Raw genomic sequence first — 15,984 nt, forward strand, 5'->3', positions numbered from 1 at the left:
GAACTCAATGAGTAATACTATGGTAATACAAATGTGTTTTTGTAGTACTGTGTGTTGTACCGTGAAAGCTTTAGCTCCGTTTCACACGGAAGACGACGTTCAACACCTACTGTAGAACCTGAGGCAGAGGTAACGGCAGGTATCCGCCATGTCAATGTTTCAATCACTTTCTACTAATGTCAGACATGCACACTGAACACTTTCTATACCGCATATTGACAAGACACGCCCCTTTCTGCTCATTGGATACACGTGTGCTTTGTCAGTTGGCTCGACTCAGTTTTCTGAAGCATTTTTCAAACATTGTGCACCCCACATTTAATAGGAAATCTAGGGGTAAAACTGTCTTCAGGACCCAATGGGATTTCATCCAAGTTGTCTTTGAAGGTGACATTAAAGATATATCTTTTTGAGACCTGGTTATGTACAGAGGTTTTAGCCCTTACAAAAAAGCCTCTAAACACCTCAAGAACCTTTGAACCACCTTACTAATACATGTGGACAAGAAAATCTTTGGAATCCTGATAAAGAGGCTGACAGTTTTCAAAGATTAATAATAATAATAATAATAATAATAATAATAAGAAGAAGAAGAAGAAGAAGAAGAAGAAGATGATGAAAATGAAGAACAAGAAGAAGAAGTATATTAAGGCAGCAAAAAATGAAATGGTATACAATAATAAAAGTTACAAAAATAAACATTGCTAAGGCACAATCCAGTAGGTACGCACAGGCTAAACATAAGATTGAGGCCTACATACAACAGATTGCTGTTGATTACAGTTGCAAGTCACACCTCCTTTTTCCCACCAGTGTAATATTACCACAGAGAATTTGTTATACTGTCTGTATAAATACTACTACATAATTTTTAATCACTCAGATGAGACACCAGTCCTGGCAGAATTTTAACCAGTACCACTGTTGTGTAGCTGGACAGATAGATGGAGTCCATTTTTATCCTATTACATATGGTAATGGCCATTATCAATTTCACTAAAGGTAATGGGACTACTTGTATACTTCAAGGTGAGCCTGCATATCCACAGTTATGGAAGGATGGTGATATCATTGTTGGAGGACTTTTTCCCTTCCATAGTAATTGGAAAACGACAGATTTGACTTATGAGGTCATGCCACAAACAATGAAGTGTATTGGGTAAGAGATTTAGCAAATGCAGCATCAGATCATTCACAATTAAACAACAATGAAAAATTCAAAAAAATTTTTGTAAATAACGTGACGATTTTTCTCTGATTGTTATAAATTAGTCTTGATTTCAGAGCCTTTCAGTATTCACAGTCCTTGATCTTCGCAGTTGAAGAGATTAACAACAGTACCACTTTACTGCCTGGAATCTCACTGGGTTACAAGATATTTGACACCTGCAGTTCATCAACAATAGGAGCACGAGTCGCAATGACACTTGTGAATGGAAATGAGAACTCAGTCTTGGATGAGATCTGCACAAAACCAGCTCAGGTGCAGGCCATAATTGGTGACACATACTCTTCAGTGTCCATGGCTATTGCACAGAGCATCGGACCTTTCAGTATTCCATTAGTAAGAATTTACCCATTATATTATATATACAGTATTTTTTAAGTGTGCATGTTGAAAATAGAAATGTGGAGATAAATTATTTTCTTTTTTTCTTGTGACTTACCTTCATTTTCTTGTGTCATATTATAATTGGCAGTTATGTTCATGTACAAAAACATGCCTTAGATTTACATTTGTAAATCTAATTTTAGATCAGTCATTATTCCACCTGTGAGTGTCTCAGTGACAAGAGGAAATATCCCTCATTTCTGCGAACTATTCCTAGTGATTATTACCAAAGCAGAGCACTAGCGGAGATGGTCAAGCACTTTGGCTGGACCTGGGTGGGAGCAATGAGACGAGATGATGAATATGGTAACAGCGGAATGGCTGCATTTATAGAAGCTGCAGAACAGCTGGGCATATGCTTAGAATATTCCCTTCCGTATTTTAGGTCTTACTCACAAGAAAGAGTGCAAAGAATTGTTGAGCAAATCAAAAGCTCCACTTCTCGAGTAATTATTGGATTCCTTGACAACTTGGACTTGGAGAGTTTACTGCCAGTATTTTTTGAGCACAATATCACTGGATTCCAGTGGGTTGGAACTGAAGCCTGGATATTTGATTCAGAATTGGCCACAATGGATCAACACCATATTCTGCAGGGAGCTATAGGATTAGCTATCCCTAAATCAAAGGTGACGGGTCTGCAGGACTTCATTTTAGATATACGTCCACTGAAATCTGTAGGCAGTGCTATTTTTACTGAATTCTGGGAGGCTTTGTTTAACTGTAAATTTGCAATGCAAAATAATTCACAAACAGCCTGCACTGGATATGAGAAGCTGTCTGAGGTTGAAAACACATTTACTGATATGACCCTGATGCCAATATTCAATAATGTGTATAAAGGTGTATATGCAATTGCTTATACCTTACATGAACTTCTTGGCTGCAAGAAAACATGCCCTACGAATAAACAGCCTGATCCCTTCACTGTGAGTTTAAAGTACTTAGCATAATCCAAATAATCGTCCAAAATGCTTTACTTATATTTACTCCCTTTATCATTTTGTAATGTGCATTACTTCTATTGTGTTTAATTTCTTAGTTTCTACAACAGCTTAAGAGAGTGCATTTCCAAACCAAAGAGGGTGAAGATGTTTTTTTTGACAAAAATGGTGACCCTGCAGCGAAGTACGAGATAATAAACTGGCATTTGAATAAAGAGAATCAGCATGAGTTTGTCACTGTTGGTCAGTATGACTCCTCTCTAACTGGTCATGACCATTTATTTGTAAATATCACCTCTATCATGTGGGCACAACATAAAAATCAGGTGAAGAATTATTAGAAATTAGAATCTCAATGCAATCTGAATAAAAATCATTGCTAAAATTGAACATTCTAAAAGCTTGCAGTTAAATAATTAGTTTGGTTGTTTAAATACGTCTCTTGATCGTAGGTGCCAAAGTATGTATGCAGTGAGAGCTGCCCTCCTGGCACAAGGAAAGCTGTACAGAAAGGAAAACCCATCTGCTGCTTTGACTGCATACCGTGCGCTGAAGGAGAGATAAGTAATCTAACAGGTACTAAAATTTCCTTCCTTCTATCACTTCATTTTCTCTATTAACTATATGACTAATGAACTGTCCAGAAGGTTCATTTTTTTCAGTCAGGTATTTGTGGTTCTTGTAACACCAACATTTTTTCTTGAATCTGATTTGTACTTTAAGTTGCTTATTTTGCTATGTTTTATTTCCACTCTTATTTTGTGAAAGATTCCATTGAATGTCAACAATGCTATCAAGATTTCTGGTCAAATCCTCAGAGAGATGAATGTGTGAAGAAGGAAATTGAATATTTATCCTACAAAGAAACCATGGGAATTCTGCTAACAGCTGTTTCTATTAGTGGTGCATTTTTGACGATGGTAATAGCAATCATATTCTTTAGACATAAAAATACTCCAATAGTCAAGGCCAACAACTCTGAGTTGAGCTTCCTGCTGCTCTTCTCTCTGACTCTGTGTTTCCTCTGTTCACTTACTTTCATTGGTCAGCCCTCTGATTGGTCCTGTATGCTGCGTCACACAGCGTTTGGGATCACCTTCGTCATCTGCATCTCCTGTGTTCTGGGGAAAACATTAGTGGTTTTAATGGCCTTCAGGGCTACACTTCCAGGAAGTAATGTCATGAAATGGTTTGGGCCTCTACAGCAGAGACTCAGTGTACTCACCTTCACTCTTATACAGGTTATTATTTGTGTCATTTGGTTGACAATATCTCCTCCTTTCCCCTTTAAAAACCTAAAACACTACAACGAAAAGATCATTCTAGAATGTCATTTAGGCTCAAACCTAGGTTTCTGGGCTGTGCTGGGTTACATCGGATTTTTGGCTCTTTTATGTTTTCTTTTAGCTTTTTTGGCCCGGAAGTTACCCGATAATTTTAATGAAGCTAAATTCATTACGTTTAGCATGCTGATCTTCTGTGCAGTTTGGCTTACATTTATCCCTGCTTATGTCAGCTCTCCTGGAAAATACACTGTCGCTGTAGAGATATTTGCCATTTTAGCATCAAGCTTCGGCTTATTATTCTGTATCTTTCTTCCGAAGTGTTACATAATAATACTGAAACCTGAGAAGAATACTAAAAAGCAAATGATGGGCAAAGCTATTTGAATTAGTGACATTTCTTTTTGTTTTTGGTTCGCTTTAAAACATGTGACCTCAGCTGTATAATTTTTATTTACTTTAATCATATATAGTGAGACAGTTTATGTAAGATGATTTTGAATTATGTGTACTATACCAGTTTTATGTGTAAATATCAAGTGTAAATACAAATTTGCTGATACAATAATCATTCAACTAAGAAAAAGGTTTTTTCCCCCTGTTGTCAGACCTGTATGTTCAAACACCATTCACATTATCAGACACTGAACCAAACACCATTTGAATATCAGCCACTGTCTTTTAATTCTTGGTAGATGATCACAACTTCATAAAACTTGTCATCGGCTCTTCTGTAACATGAACGGCATTGTCTCTCACTCTGTACATGTTTTAATGTGAGACAATGAAGCACCAAATATCAGTCAAAAGTAAACAGCTGATTGAATTGTTATATCCAGCATTACTGTAATAGTCACTTTTTAAACCCAAAAAATGAAAATTGGCTTCATAAGCACTCTAGACATTAACTCTTCTGATAAGATAATACATTTTATTGCATTATATGCAGTAGTAATACATGCATTTGTCATATGCAGTAGTAATACATGCAGTGCTTATATGCAGTGGTAATATACACAGTGGTTACTGTACTGTATATGCAGTGGTAATACATCTGACCGTCCAATACAAACAATATATACAAGGTTTTAATGTCTCATAGCGAGAAAACACTATGAACCTCTTGGAATCTATAAATGAAATCAGATAGATCACAAAGATGTGATTTTATAGTATGGGAATAATAGTGAAGTGAAGTGACATACAGCTAAGTATGGTGACCCATCACCTTCGTCAAAATAAACCCCATCAAAGACCAAATGCAAACGTTTTTTCTTTTTTTTTTTATTATAATATTTTTTTCTTATTGTATTAAAATCTCATTGAACCAAACCTTTTTTAACGCACTGTGTTGTGTTGCTATGTTCAGGATGTAAAGGGGGTTTGGTTTTTAATCCTCATGAACTGTGTTCTGATATTGAGAAAGTCCATGATCCAGAAGCTCATTATATTTTCTAATATGTTTTCCAATTCTTTGTACTTAGCTGATGATTTAATAAAACGGTTTAAAATGAAGCTGCTTGTATTGACATTTATGGAAAAAACCAGTGGACACTGCCTTAATGTAGTCATTTTACTGTAAAAAAATATATATCATAATTTTCTGTGCATTCTGGTGGATATGAAAGGGTTAAAATAATAGTTTAAACAAAGCCTTGAATACTCTTTTATGATTAGTGATAGTCACGTATGAAAGGCACACCCCCATTTACTGTGGCCATGAGACGTCACCCTTCCAGTGAGAATTTGTCTTACTAAATTATAAATGCAGCAAATCTATTTTGCTTACTGCTCATCTAAACGAAATCAACCATATCGTGCATGCTCTTAGCATTTCTACTGCTGAATAGATAAATGGATCCAGTTTTTCCCCTATTGCATGTGGTAATGGCCATTCTTAATTTTTCAAGAGCTAATTTAACTACTTGCAACCTACAAGGACATCCACTATATCCACAGCTGTTGAATGATGGAGATATCATAATTGGAGGTATTTTCCCCTTACACAATTATTGGGAGATCACAGATTTGTCCTATTCGGTCAGTCCACCTCCATTGAAATGCAGAAGGTAAGAAATATAAGAAAGGTATTACACAAGAAAATGGACAATTATGTATTTTGATTGAGTTTCATGACCCCAAAATAACAACTCAGTGATTGAAGTCATTAAGATGAACTAATATTAAAACACTCTAATTTCAGACAATATTTTATTTATTTATTTATTTTATTTATTTTTTTGACAAGTCTTGATTTCACAGCCTTGCAGTCTTCACTGACCCTGATTTTTGCAATAGAGGAGATCAATAACAGTTCATTGTTATTGCCTGGAATCACGTTGGGCTACAAGATATATGACACATGTAGTTCTGCATCACTGGGGGTCAAAATGGCTATGGCTCTTGTGAATGGATATGATAACTCAATCTCGAGTGAGCCCTGTACAAAGCCAGCGCAGGTGCAAGCCATAATAGGTGAGGCATACTCATCAGTGTCGATGGCTATAGCGATGAGTATTGGACCTTTCAGCATTCCTCAAGTAAGTATTTAATCATTAGCAATTAATTAATTAGCAAATATTAAAACAACAACATTTATTTTACTCACATTTTGTTTTATATGTGCTATTTTAGATCAGTTATTTTTCTACCTGTAAGTGTCTCAGTGACAAAAGGAAATACCCTTCCTTTCTGCGCACTATCCCTAGTGACTACTTCCAGAGCAAAGCGCTGGCAGAGATGGTCAGTCACTTTGGCTGGACTTGGGTGGGAGCGATAAAAAGAGATGATGATTATGGTAACAGTGGGATGGCTGCATTTACTGAAGTTGCAGAAAGATTGGGTATATGCATAGAGTATTCCCTACCATTTTTTAAAACCTACTCCAAAGAAAGAGTACTTCATATTGTCGACCAGGTCAAAAGTGCCACGTCTCGGGTGATTGTGGCGTTTCTTGGCACTCGTGAGCTGGAGATCTTGCTTCAGGTTTTCTTTGAGCACAACATCACTGGATTCCAGTGGGTAGGAACAGAGGGTTGGATCTCTGATTCAGAACTGGCCAAACTCGACAAGAGCAAAATATTACAAGGAGCCATTGGGCTAGCTATTCCTAAAACAAAGGTTACAGGTCTAAAAAACTTCTTTGTAGAAGTAAGGCCGCTGAAATCTTCAGGCAATGTCATTTTTAAAGAATTCTGGGAGACTCTCTTTAAGTGTAAATATACAAATCAGAGTAATTCAGTGAACATAGCAGTGTGCACAGGACAGGAGAAATTGTCTGATGTGGAAGACATATACAGTGACATTTCCTTAATGCCTATTTACAGTAATGTGTATAAAGGAGTATATGCTATTGCACAGACCCTCCATAACTTTCTCGGGTGTAACAAAACATGTCCTACTAAAACTCAGCCTGATTCTCTCACAGTGAGTCAGCGATTTTTTCAATCCTTGTTTTTGCATTAAGGCCTAAGAGCTTTGACATATACATGTAACTGTAAGCAGGCAAATATTACACCACTATGAATAAAACAACCTTTAACTAAAAACCGTAATAAAAATATAGACTGTGATGTGTCTTACAGTTTCTACAGCACCTTAAAATGGTGCATTTCAAAAGCAAAGACGGTGAAGAAGTTTATTTTGATGAAAATGGTGACCCTCCTGCAAAATATGAAATAATAAACTGGCAAGTAAACAGAGAATATAAACATGAACTTGTGACTGTTGGACTTTATGACTCATCTGTGTCTTTTCCGGAGCATCTAATGATAAATATGACTCATATTTTGTGGGCACAGAACAACACTAAGGTGAGGAAAAGGGAATTCTCTACATGGGTTACAATAAAAAAAGCTCCTCTTAAAATGTGAGTACTTGCAATGTGTAATTAAGTTCTTTTTTTATCAAAGGTGCCAAAATCTGTGTGTAGTGAGAGCTGCTCTCCTGGCACAAGGAAAGCTGTACAGAAAGGAAAACCCATCTGCTGTTTCGACTGCATACCATGTGCTGAAGGAGAGATCAGTAATATGACAGGTACCAAGAACCCCAAAGATTAAACGAACATTAAGTTTACAACATTTTAATGTCTTTAAGTTTAGTCTTAAATCCTGATTTAATTCCTTATTACAGGAACTGCTTCAGAAGTAACCGAAAACTATTTTCTTTCCTACTCCACAGATTCTATTACCTGTGAACAATGCCAGCAAGATTACTGGTCTAATCCTCAGAAAGATGAGTGTGTAAAGAAAGAAATTGAATATCTTTCTTATGAGGAAACCATGGGAATTTTACTGACAGCAGCTTCTATTCTTGGCGCATTTGTGACAATGATAATAACAATGATATTATTTAAATATAGAAGTACCCCAATAGTCAAAGCTAACAACTCTGAGCTGAGCTTCCTGCTGCTCTTCTCTCTGATTCTGTGTTTTCTCTGTTCACTTACATTCATTGGTCAGCCCTCTGATTGGTCCTGTATGCTGCGCCACACAGCGTTCGGGATCACCTTTGTCCTCTGTATCTCCTGTGTTCTGGGGAAAACTGTAGTGGTGTTAATGGCCTTCAGGGCTACACTTCCAGGAAGTAATGTCATGAAGTGGTTTGGGCCTCCACAACAGAGACTCAGTGTACTTGCTGTCACGCTCATACAGATTCTTATTTGTGTGCTTTGGTTAATAATATCCCCACCTTTCCCCTTTAAAAATCTAGAGCGCTCAAAGGAAAAGATCATTCTAGAATGTCATTTGGGATCAGCCATAGGTTTTTGGGCTGTGCTGGGTTACATAGGACTTTTAGCACTGTTGTGTTTTATCTTGGCTTTTCTGGCCCGGAAGCTGCCCGATAATTTTAATGAAGCCAAATTCATCACATTCAGCATGCTGATATTCTGTGCAGTTTGGATCACATTTATTCCTGCTTATGTGAGTTCACCTGGAAAATTCACTGTAGCTGTAGAGATATTTGCTATTTTAGCCTCGAGCTTTGGTTTATTATTCTGTATATTTTTCCCAAAGTGTTACATAATCATACTGAAACCAGAAAAGAATAACAAGAAACAACTTATGGGTAAAATACCGGGTAGTTGAGCCAGTACTTTATGCTCATTTACATTTGTGGCTATCTGTTTTTGTTTTATTTGAACTTTCAAGTTGCCGTGTATTTTTGTATTAGTTGGGTCATCATGAGTCACCACTGATCACCTTCAATGTACAATGGCACAGATTACACAAATCACTAGAGCTGTACTCCAGTGATCGACATTTTCAAAATTTACTTTAGCTGTTGTTTTGTTGATTGTACAGTAGAAAGAAACTGTCTCCACAATCATTTTCTACAGAAACTCCTGTAGGTGTAGGTTTTGAGAACTATGATGGCCATAGCATTTGATTGACATAATTGTCATCTTCATCGATCCATTCAGTGAATCCTTATGTGGATGTGAGCATTGCCATCCTGGAAGGGATGACTCCTGACAGGATATAAATGTTCCCATATAGGATTCAGAATAATTTTTATGAAGACCATCACCTTTATGAAGACAACTGCACCTAGATCATAAAAAAATAAAGAGTACAACAGAATATAGCCACAGTGTTACAGATAATTAATGTGATTTGTTAGATTTGTCCCCCTAATTTTATCTACATTTCTTTCCGATAGGTTATAGGGATAAGCTATATCAACTGAATAATCCTTAGAAACTAGATAACCAGAACTTTGGTCTAGCTGCTGCAATAGGCCTCTTGAGAGCAGGAAAGCTACCAGAACAGACAAAACACTGACCCTTCTAAAATAAAATAAAAAATCTGAATCTGCTCACTGGGATAGCTGTAAACACACAGCCAGCTTGGGGCAGTGGTATCTCAAGAGATTAAGGCTCCGGGCTGTTGATCAGAAGATCAACAGCACCGCCAAGCTTCCCTTATCGGGTCCCTGTCCAAGGCCCCAAACCATCTCCATACTCCAAGGGTGCATGTTCTGATGGCTCATGATGGCTGACCCTGTGCTCTGACCACAGAACATGGTCTTAGGATATTGGGATATGTGAAGAAAGGATTTCACTGTGCTGTAATGTATACGTGACAATAATAAAAGCTTTTTCTTATTATTCTTAGTGTAATAAATGAAGGCAACCGATATCTTGGGTAAATGACTAGGACAGATGTATAAAGATAGATGTATTAATTATAAGGGTTAGGAGTACCCAAAAGACTATATGATGAACCTCACACATATGTTAAATAACATGGTACTAATGACAAAAAAATAAATAAATAAATAAACACATTTATTATGTCAGTGAGCCCTACCTGTTTCAAATTTGTGATGCTCATATTTGAAATTTCCATGACTGCATGAGATTTCTAAATGGATCTGTATAAATACATCTTTAAATTATACAGGGTTAACTGATGTTTCTGATATTTCCCTGAATACTTTGACGAAATCTGTATTTACTCATGCACTTGTGCTATGTAGGGATAACATCACTTCTTGTAGCCTGCAAGGAGAGTTGGTCAATTCACATCAGTTAGAAAAGTGATAATGTGCCTGTTTGGTTATATAAACTCCAAATGTAGTGCACGATGTAAGTTAAAATGCAAGGAAGCATTCAGAAAATTAGTACATTTGTGTTCTTTTAAAAAATGCTAATTTTAGGTACATTTTGCATCACCAGCTTTTTCCAGCTCTTCCAGAAAATTGACTCTAGTGGTTGTGATATTTGCCATTTTTTGGCTTCAAGTTTTTGCTTACTCTTTTGTATTGCTGTCATTATTCTGACCAAGATAAGAAATAGCCGTTGTTTCCTGGTGAGACACAGGAAGAGCCTGTTCATGAGTCCACCCCAAGTTTCTGGAATCTACATCAGATAAAAATGTATGATGAAAAAATGAAATGAAAGCCGTTCGTAAAGTCAAAATACCAACAAAAACTTTAAGGAAAGATGTAAAATTGTATCCAGGATGTTCTCTGTATGTATTCGTAAGGCTGTAATATGTTTTTCATTGACTGTAAAACATGTCACCTCACACACCACCAGATGTTCTTACCACAAAAATGTTGATCACTTAATAAATGATTATATATAAACTGGAATTACTGTAATATATTACATGGAGGGGGGCACGGTGGAGTCGTGGTTAGCACGTTCGCCTCACACCTCCAGGGTCGGGATTCGATTCCCGCCTCCGCCTTGTGTGTGTGGAGTTTGCATGTTCTCCCCGTGCCTCGGGGGTTTCCTCCGGGTACTCCGGTTTCCTCCCCCGGTCCAAAGACATGCATGGTAGGTTGATTGGCATCTCTGGAAAATTGTCCGTAGTGTGTGAGTGCGTGAGTGAATGAGTGTGTGTGTGTGCCCTGCGATGGGTTGGCACTCCGTCCAGGGTGTATCCTGTCTTGATGCCCGATGACGCCTGAGATAGACACAGGCTCCCCGGGACCTGAGGTAGTTCAGATAAGTGGTAGAAAATGAATGAATGAATGAATATTACATGGAATATTGCCAGTCCTCCAGCAGATGGTAGCAACTTGCTTTTGGTAGTCAGGTAATATGATGTAAAAATACATTGACTTCAGAATCATATCCACATTGTACTTAACTTCTGTAAGGAAATAAAAAATAAAGCTCTCAGAAAGATCATACGGTCATCTGTATATCAAATGTTTCCTTTCTGTCTCTGTAAATCCACTTCAACGTTATACAACACAACCCTATTAAATATCTAGTCCACTCCATGTAATCCACCATATTTCCTACTAGAAGATCAGTTATTTGGCTTTCTGTATACTTTATTATTTTTTTCTATTATTATTATTATCTGTGTATTTTTTCTATATTAATAGTTGTTATTGTTTGAAATAGCAGATATAAATGATTTTGTAGGTAGATATATGATATATAAGATATAAGGGATATATGCACAAATATGAAAGAGACAATAAATAGTACTTGATGTAAAGCATTATTGCTACTTGTATTATAAGTACTTGAAATCAACTGAATAGTTTATAATAAATCTTATTCTCTGATCATTTTACAACATTATCTAATGTATAAACACTGATCGTTGTAAAACTAAATACAATCTGACGAATTAAATAAATGCAAAATATTCACAGAAATCTTTCATTAAAAATAAATCATGTGGCTAAATTGTGAGGAACCAAAAGCTATAGGTAGAACAGAAGGACCCATTGTCACACCTCCATCATCTACAGCCCACTAGTGCATCATTACATTAGAGGATTTGTATTTCCAAATGTATAAATACCAGAACTCTTTCCATCTCACTTGGCTGAATCTTTGTTCCTACCACATTGTGCTCTTCATCTCCACTTGAACACCTTTAAATGCATGGAGCCTGTTTTTACATTCCTACATATGGTAATAGCCATAATTAATTTTTCCACAGCTAAAGAGAGTGTGTGTATTCTGCAAGGAGAGCCTGTATACCCACAGTTATGGAAAAATGGTGATATCATTGTTGGAGGAATTTTCCCATTTCATAGCAGTTGGGAAATCCGAGACTTATCCTATGTGTCGATGCCACCTCCACTAAAATGCATGAGGTAAGCAGCGTAAGTTTATTATTATTGACCCAATGAGCAGGAAGCTCCAAGGTTTTATTTTAAACTATCTCTGTCTTTCATTTATTAAGTCTTGATTTCAGAGCCTTCCAGTATTCACAGGCATTGATATTTGCAGTAGAAGAGATCAACAACAGTTCTTCATTACTGCCTGGGGTTTCACTGGGTTACAAGATCTATGACACATGTAGCTCTATGGCAAGAGGGGTAAAAGTGGCACTGGAACTGATTAATGGAAATGAGAAATCAGAATCAAATGAGAACTGTACAAAGCCAGCCCAGGTACAAGCCATAATAGGAGACACAGCCTCATCACCATGCATGGCCATTGCAAAAAGTATTGGCCCCTTTAGCATCCCTATTGTAAGTATTTATTTCTTTAATCATTGGCAGTTTAATGATTTTTGTGATTTTTTATGCTTTATCTAGGTGGTTAAGCTCTGAATATACATAATACCTAATGTGCATCTGTATGTCGATCTCTCTAGATCAGTCACTATGCCACTTGCGAGTGCCTCAGTGACAAAATGAAATATCCCTCATTTCTACGCACTATTCCAAGTGATTATCATCAAAGCAGAGCCCTGGCAGAGATGGTCAAACATTTTGGTTGGACCTGGGTGGGAGCAATAAGAACTGATGATGATTATGGGAACAGTGGAATGGCCACTTTCTCTAAAGTTGCACAACAACTTGGTGTATGCTTAGAATACTCACTTCCATTTTTTCGAACCTACTCACAAGAAAAAGTGCTGAGAATTGTGGAGCAAATCAAAAGCTCCACTTCTCGAGTCATTGTGGCTTTTCTTGCTCACTGGGACTTGGAGATCTTGCTTCATGTGTTTTTTGAGCACAACATCACTGGATATCAATGGGTAGGAACAGAGGGTTGGATCTCTGATTCTGCTGTAGCCACATTAGACAAGCACAATATTCTGCAAGGAGCCATAGGGCTAGCTATACCCAAAACAAAGGTGATGGGTCTGAAGGACTTCATTCTAGATATAAATCCATTGAAATCTGCAGGAAGTGAAATTTTTATTAAATTCTGGGAGGCTATGTTTAAGTGTAAGTACCCTACTCAGAATGATTCTGCAGATATAAAGATTTGCACAGGCAATGAGCAACTGTCTGATATAGAAAACACATTCACAGACATGTCACTGCTGCCTATTTTCAACAACGTCTATAAGGGTGTGTATGCTGTTGCTCATACCCTACATGGCCTTCTTGACTGCAAACAAACATGTCCTTCAAAAAAGCAACCTGATCCTCTTACAGTGAGTTCAAACTCTCTTTTAATCATTTGGTCAAACCAATTTGTCACACACACACAGCATTCACAGCATTAGGCAATTTAGTGCTATTCAAAAATATACAAATCCATATTGGCTCTTCTTAGTGTAGCCCATTTTGTTTTTGAAATGTTTTTAATTGTGTGTCCAATTCATTAGTTTCTGGAACACCTAAAAAAAGTGCGTTTTGAAACTAGTGAAGGAGAAGAAGTTTATTTTGATGTAAATGGTGACCCGGCTGCAAAATATGATGTAATAAACTGGCAAACCAATAAGGAACATCAACACGTGTTCGGCACTGTTGGCCGCTATGACTCATCTTTTCCTGTCCATGAGCGATTGAATGTAAATATGTCCTCAATTACGTGGGCACAAAATACCAATAAGGTGTGTACACTCTATGTGACTTCTATAAAGAATGTGTTTGCAAAAATATTATCACTTTGAGTAATAATACATTTGTAAGCAATTATATGGTTTCCTGAATTATAGATACCGATATCGGTGTGTAGTGAGAGCTGCTCTCCTGGCACAAGGAAAGCTGTACAGAAAGGAAAACCCATGTGCTGTTTCGACTGCATACCATGTGCTGAAGGAGAGATCAGTAATATAACAGGTAAAATAGGAACAGGAGAAAATATGTAACATATCTAATAATGAATTGGAACTTTTTTCTTAAGAGCATTTTTTTTTAACTGTCAATAAATGATGCCCCATTTTTATAACATTTTTATGTGCTCTAACCCTATTACAGATTCTATTGCATGCGATCAATGCCAACAAGAGTATTGGTCAAATCCTCACAGGGATACCTGTGTCAAGAAGGAAATTGAATATCTCTCCTACGATGAAATTATGGGAATTTTACTAACAACTATTTCTGCCATTGGTACATTTATGACTGTAATAATAGCAATCATATTCTTTAAATATAAAAATACCCCAATAGTCAGAGCCAACAACTCTGAGCTGAGCTTCCTGCTGCTCTTTGCATTGGCTCTGTGCTTCCTCTGTTCACTTACTTTCATTGGTCAGCCCTCTGAGTGGTCATGTATGCTGCGTCACACAGCGTTCGGGATCACCTTTGTCCTCTGTATCTCCTGTGTTCTGGGGAAAACTTTAGTGGTGTTAATGGCCTTCAGGGCTACACTTCCAGGCAGTAATGTCATGAAATGGTTTGGGCCTCCACAACAGAGACTCAGTGTACTCGCCTTCACTCTTGTACAGGTCATTATTTGTGTACTTTGGTTGACAATATCACCTCCTTTCCCCTTTAAAAACCTAAAAAGCTACAAGGAAAAGATTATATTAGAATGTAGTTTGGGCTCAGCTATAGGTTTCTGGGCCATTTTGGGTTATATAGGCCTTCTGGCACTTTTGTGTTTTATCTTGGCTTTTCTGGCCCGGAAGTTGCCTGACAATTTCAATGAAGCCAAATTCATCACATTCAGCATGCTGATATTCTGTGCAGTTTGGATCACATTTATTCCTGCTTATGTCAGCTCTCCTGGAAAATTCACTGTAGCTGTAGAGATATTTGCCATTTTAGCATCAAGCTTTGCTTTATTATTTTGCATATTTCTTCCAAAGTGTTACATAATTTTACTAAAACCAGAGAAGAATTCTAAAAAGCATATGATGGGGAAGAACGCTTCACATTCTTAGTATAAATATGTTTTGTGAAGAAACTCTTTTCTTATTAACTCTTGTAATAAAATATTTGACACGTCTCCACTCTTAATTAATAGGAAAGACATGTGTTAGTCTTCCTTACATCACAAACAAGCAAACATTAAATTATTTTTTTTAACAACAATTTACATGAAGACTTATTTAGGGAATGAATAGTTGACCAAATGCTGTACTGTGCATGGTAACATGCCTAAACAATATAATTTAAGACTCTATCAGCAAATTAAAGAGTAATTCTAAGTGTGTAAATAATACATGAATCACAGCTTTTTCAAAATTCCACTTGAGCCTTCAGCATATCGAGGTTTGTCAACATTTGCTAACAGTTTAGCTAAAAGGTTTTTACCATAGCATTTAAAATTAAACAGCACTGTGCTCTCTATTCACGTTTGTGATGGCATAAGATCAATGCAAATGCACTTTGATAGAATCACAGGAATTTGAAACCAGACCAATGCTATGGAGGCAGCAGGAAAAGAATACAGCAAATCTGCAGAAAGTGACAACCACCTCAGTCCAGCATTAGAATAACTTATTATGCTTTCTGGAATGCAAGACATTTATAACCC

General features: G+C 37.0%; 3 protein-coding genes across 3 annotated transcripts; all 3 read left to right on the top strand.

The window, feature by feature from the left end:
- Window positions 1-944: 944 nt before the first annotated feature.
- LOC132851145 (extracellular calcium-sensing receptor-like) lies at window positions 945-4,226 on the top strand. The gene is made up of 6 exons (XM_060877782.1): window positions 945-1,159; window positions 1,273-1,564; window positions 1,756-2,541; window positions 2,655-2,882; window positions 3,009-3,132; window positions 3,325-4,226. Exons 1-6 carry the CDS (start codon window positions 945-947, stop codon window positions 4,224-4,226), a joined length of 2,547 nt encoding a protein of 848 aa, XP_060733765.1.
- Window positions 4,227-5,693: 1,467 nt separating this feature from the next.
- On the top strand, window positions 5,694-8,926 carry LOC132851713 (extracellular calcium-sensing receptor-like). The gene is made up of 6 exons (XM_060878698.1): window positions 5,694-5,908; window positions 6,088-6,379; window positions 6,474-7,265; window positions 7,424-7,651; window positions 7,751-7,874; window positions 8,019-8,926. The coding sequence occupies exons 1-6, from the start codon at window positions 5,694-5,696 to the stop codon at window positions 8,924-8,926; spliced, it is 2,559 nt and encodes an 852-aa protein (XP_060734681.1).
- Window positions 8,927-12,195: 3,269 nt separating this feature from the next.
- LOC132851714 (extracellular calcium-sensing receptor-like) lies at window positions 12,196-15,388 on the top strand. Its single transcript, XM_060878699.1, has 6 exons — window positions 12,196-12,410; window positions 12,500-12,791; window positions 12,917-13,708; window positions 13,883-14,110; window positions 14,216-14,339; window positions 14,478-15,388. The coding sequence occupies exons 1-6, from the start codon at window positions 12,196-12,198 to the stop codon at window positions 15,386-15,388; spliced, it is 2,562 nt and encodes an 853-aa protein (XP_060734682.1).
- Window positions 15,389-15,984: the final 596 nt, after the last annotated feature.

This window comes from Tachysurus vachellii, chromosome 9 (assembly GCF_030014155.1).
Source record: "Tachysurus vachellii isolate PV-2020 chromosome 9, HZAU_Pvac_v1, whole genome shotgun sequence".
Lineage (NCBI taxonomy): Eukaryota > Metazoa > Chordata > Actinopteri > Siluriformes > Bagridae > Tachysurus > Tachysurus vachellii.

Coding starts and splice junctions, on each gene's coding strand:
- LOC132851713 (XM_060878698.1), top strand. CDS start 5,694: ATGGATCCAGTTTTTCCCCTATTGCATGTGGTAATGGCCATTCTTAAT. Junction 5,909..6,087: donor CCTCCATTGAAATGCAGAAG/GTAAGAAATATA, acceptor TTTTTTGACAAG/TCTTGATTTCACAGCCTTGC. Junction 7,652..7,750: donor GGGCACAGAACAACACTAAG/GTGAGGAAAAGG, acceptor TTTTTATCAAAG/GTGCCAAAATCTGTGTGTAG.
- LOC132851145 (XM_060877782.1), top strand. CDS start 945: ATGGAGTCCATTTTTATCCTATTACATATGGTAATGGCCATTATCAAT. Junction 2,542..2,654: donor AACAGCCTGATCCCTTCACT/GTGAGTTTAAAG, acceptor TTAATTTCTTAG/TTTCTACAACAGCTTAAGAG. Junction 2,883..3,008: donor GGGCACAACATAAAAATCAG/GTGAAGAATTAT, acceptor TCTTGATCGTAG/GTGCCAAAGTATGTATGCAG.
- LOC132851714 (XM_060878699.1), top strand. CDS start 12,196: ATGGAGCCTGTTTTTACATTCCTACATATGGTAATAGCCATAATTAAT. Junction 14,111..14,215: donor GGGCACAAAATACCAATAAG/GTGTGTACACTC, acceptor CCTGAATTATAG/ATACCGATATCGGTGTGTAG. Junction 14,340..14,477: donor AGAGATCAGTAATATAACAG/GTAAAATAGGAA, acceptor ACCCTATTACAG/ATTCTATTGCATGCGATCAA.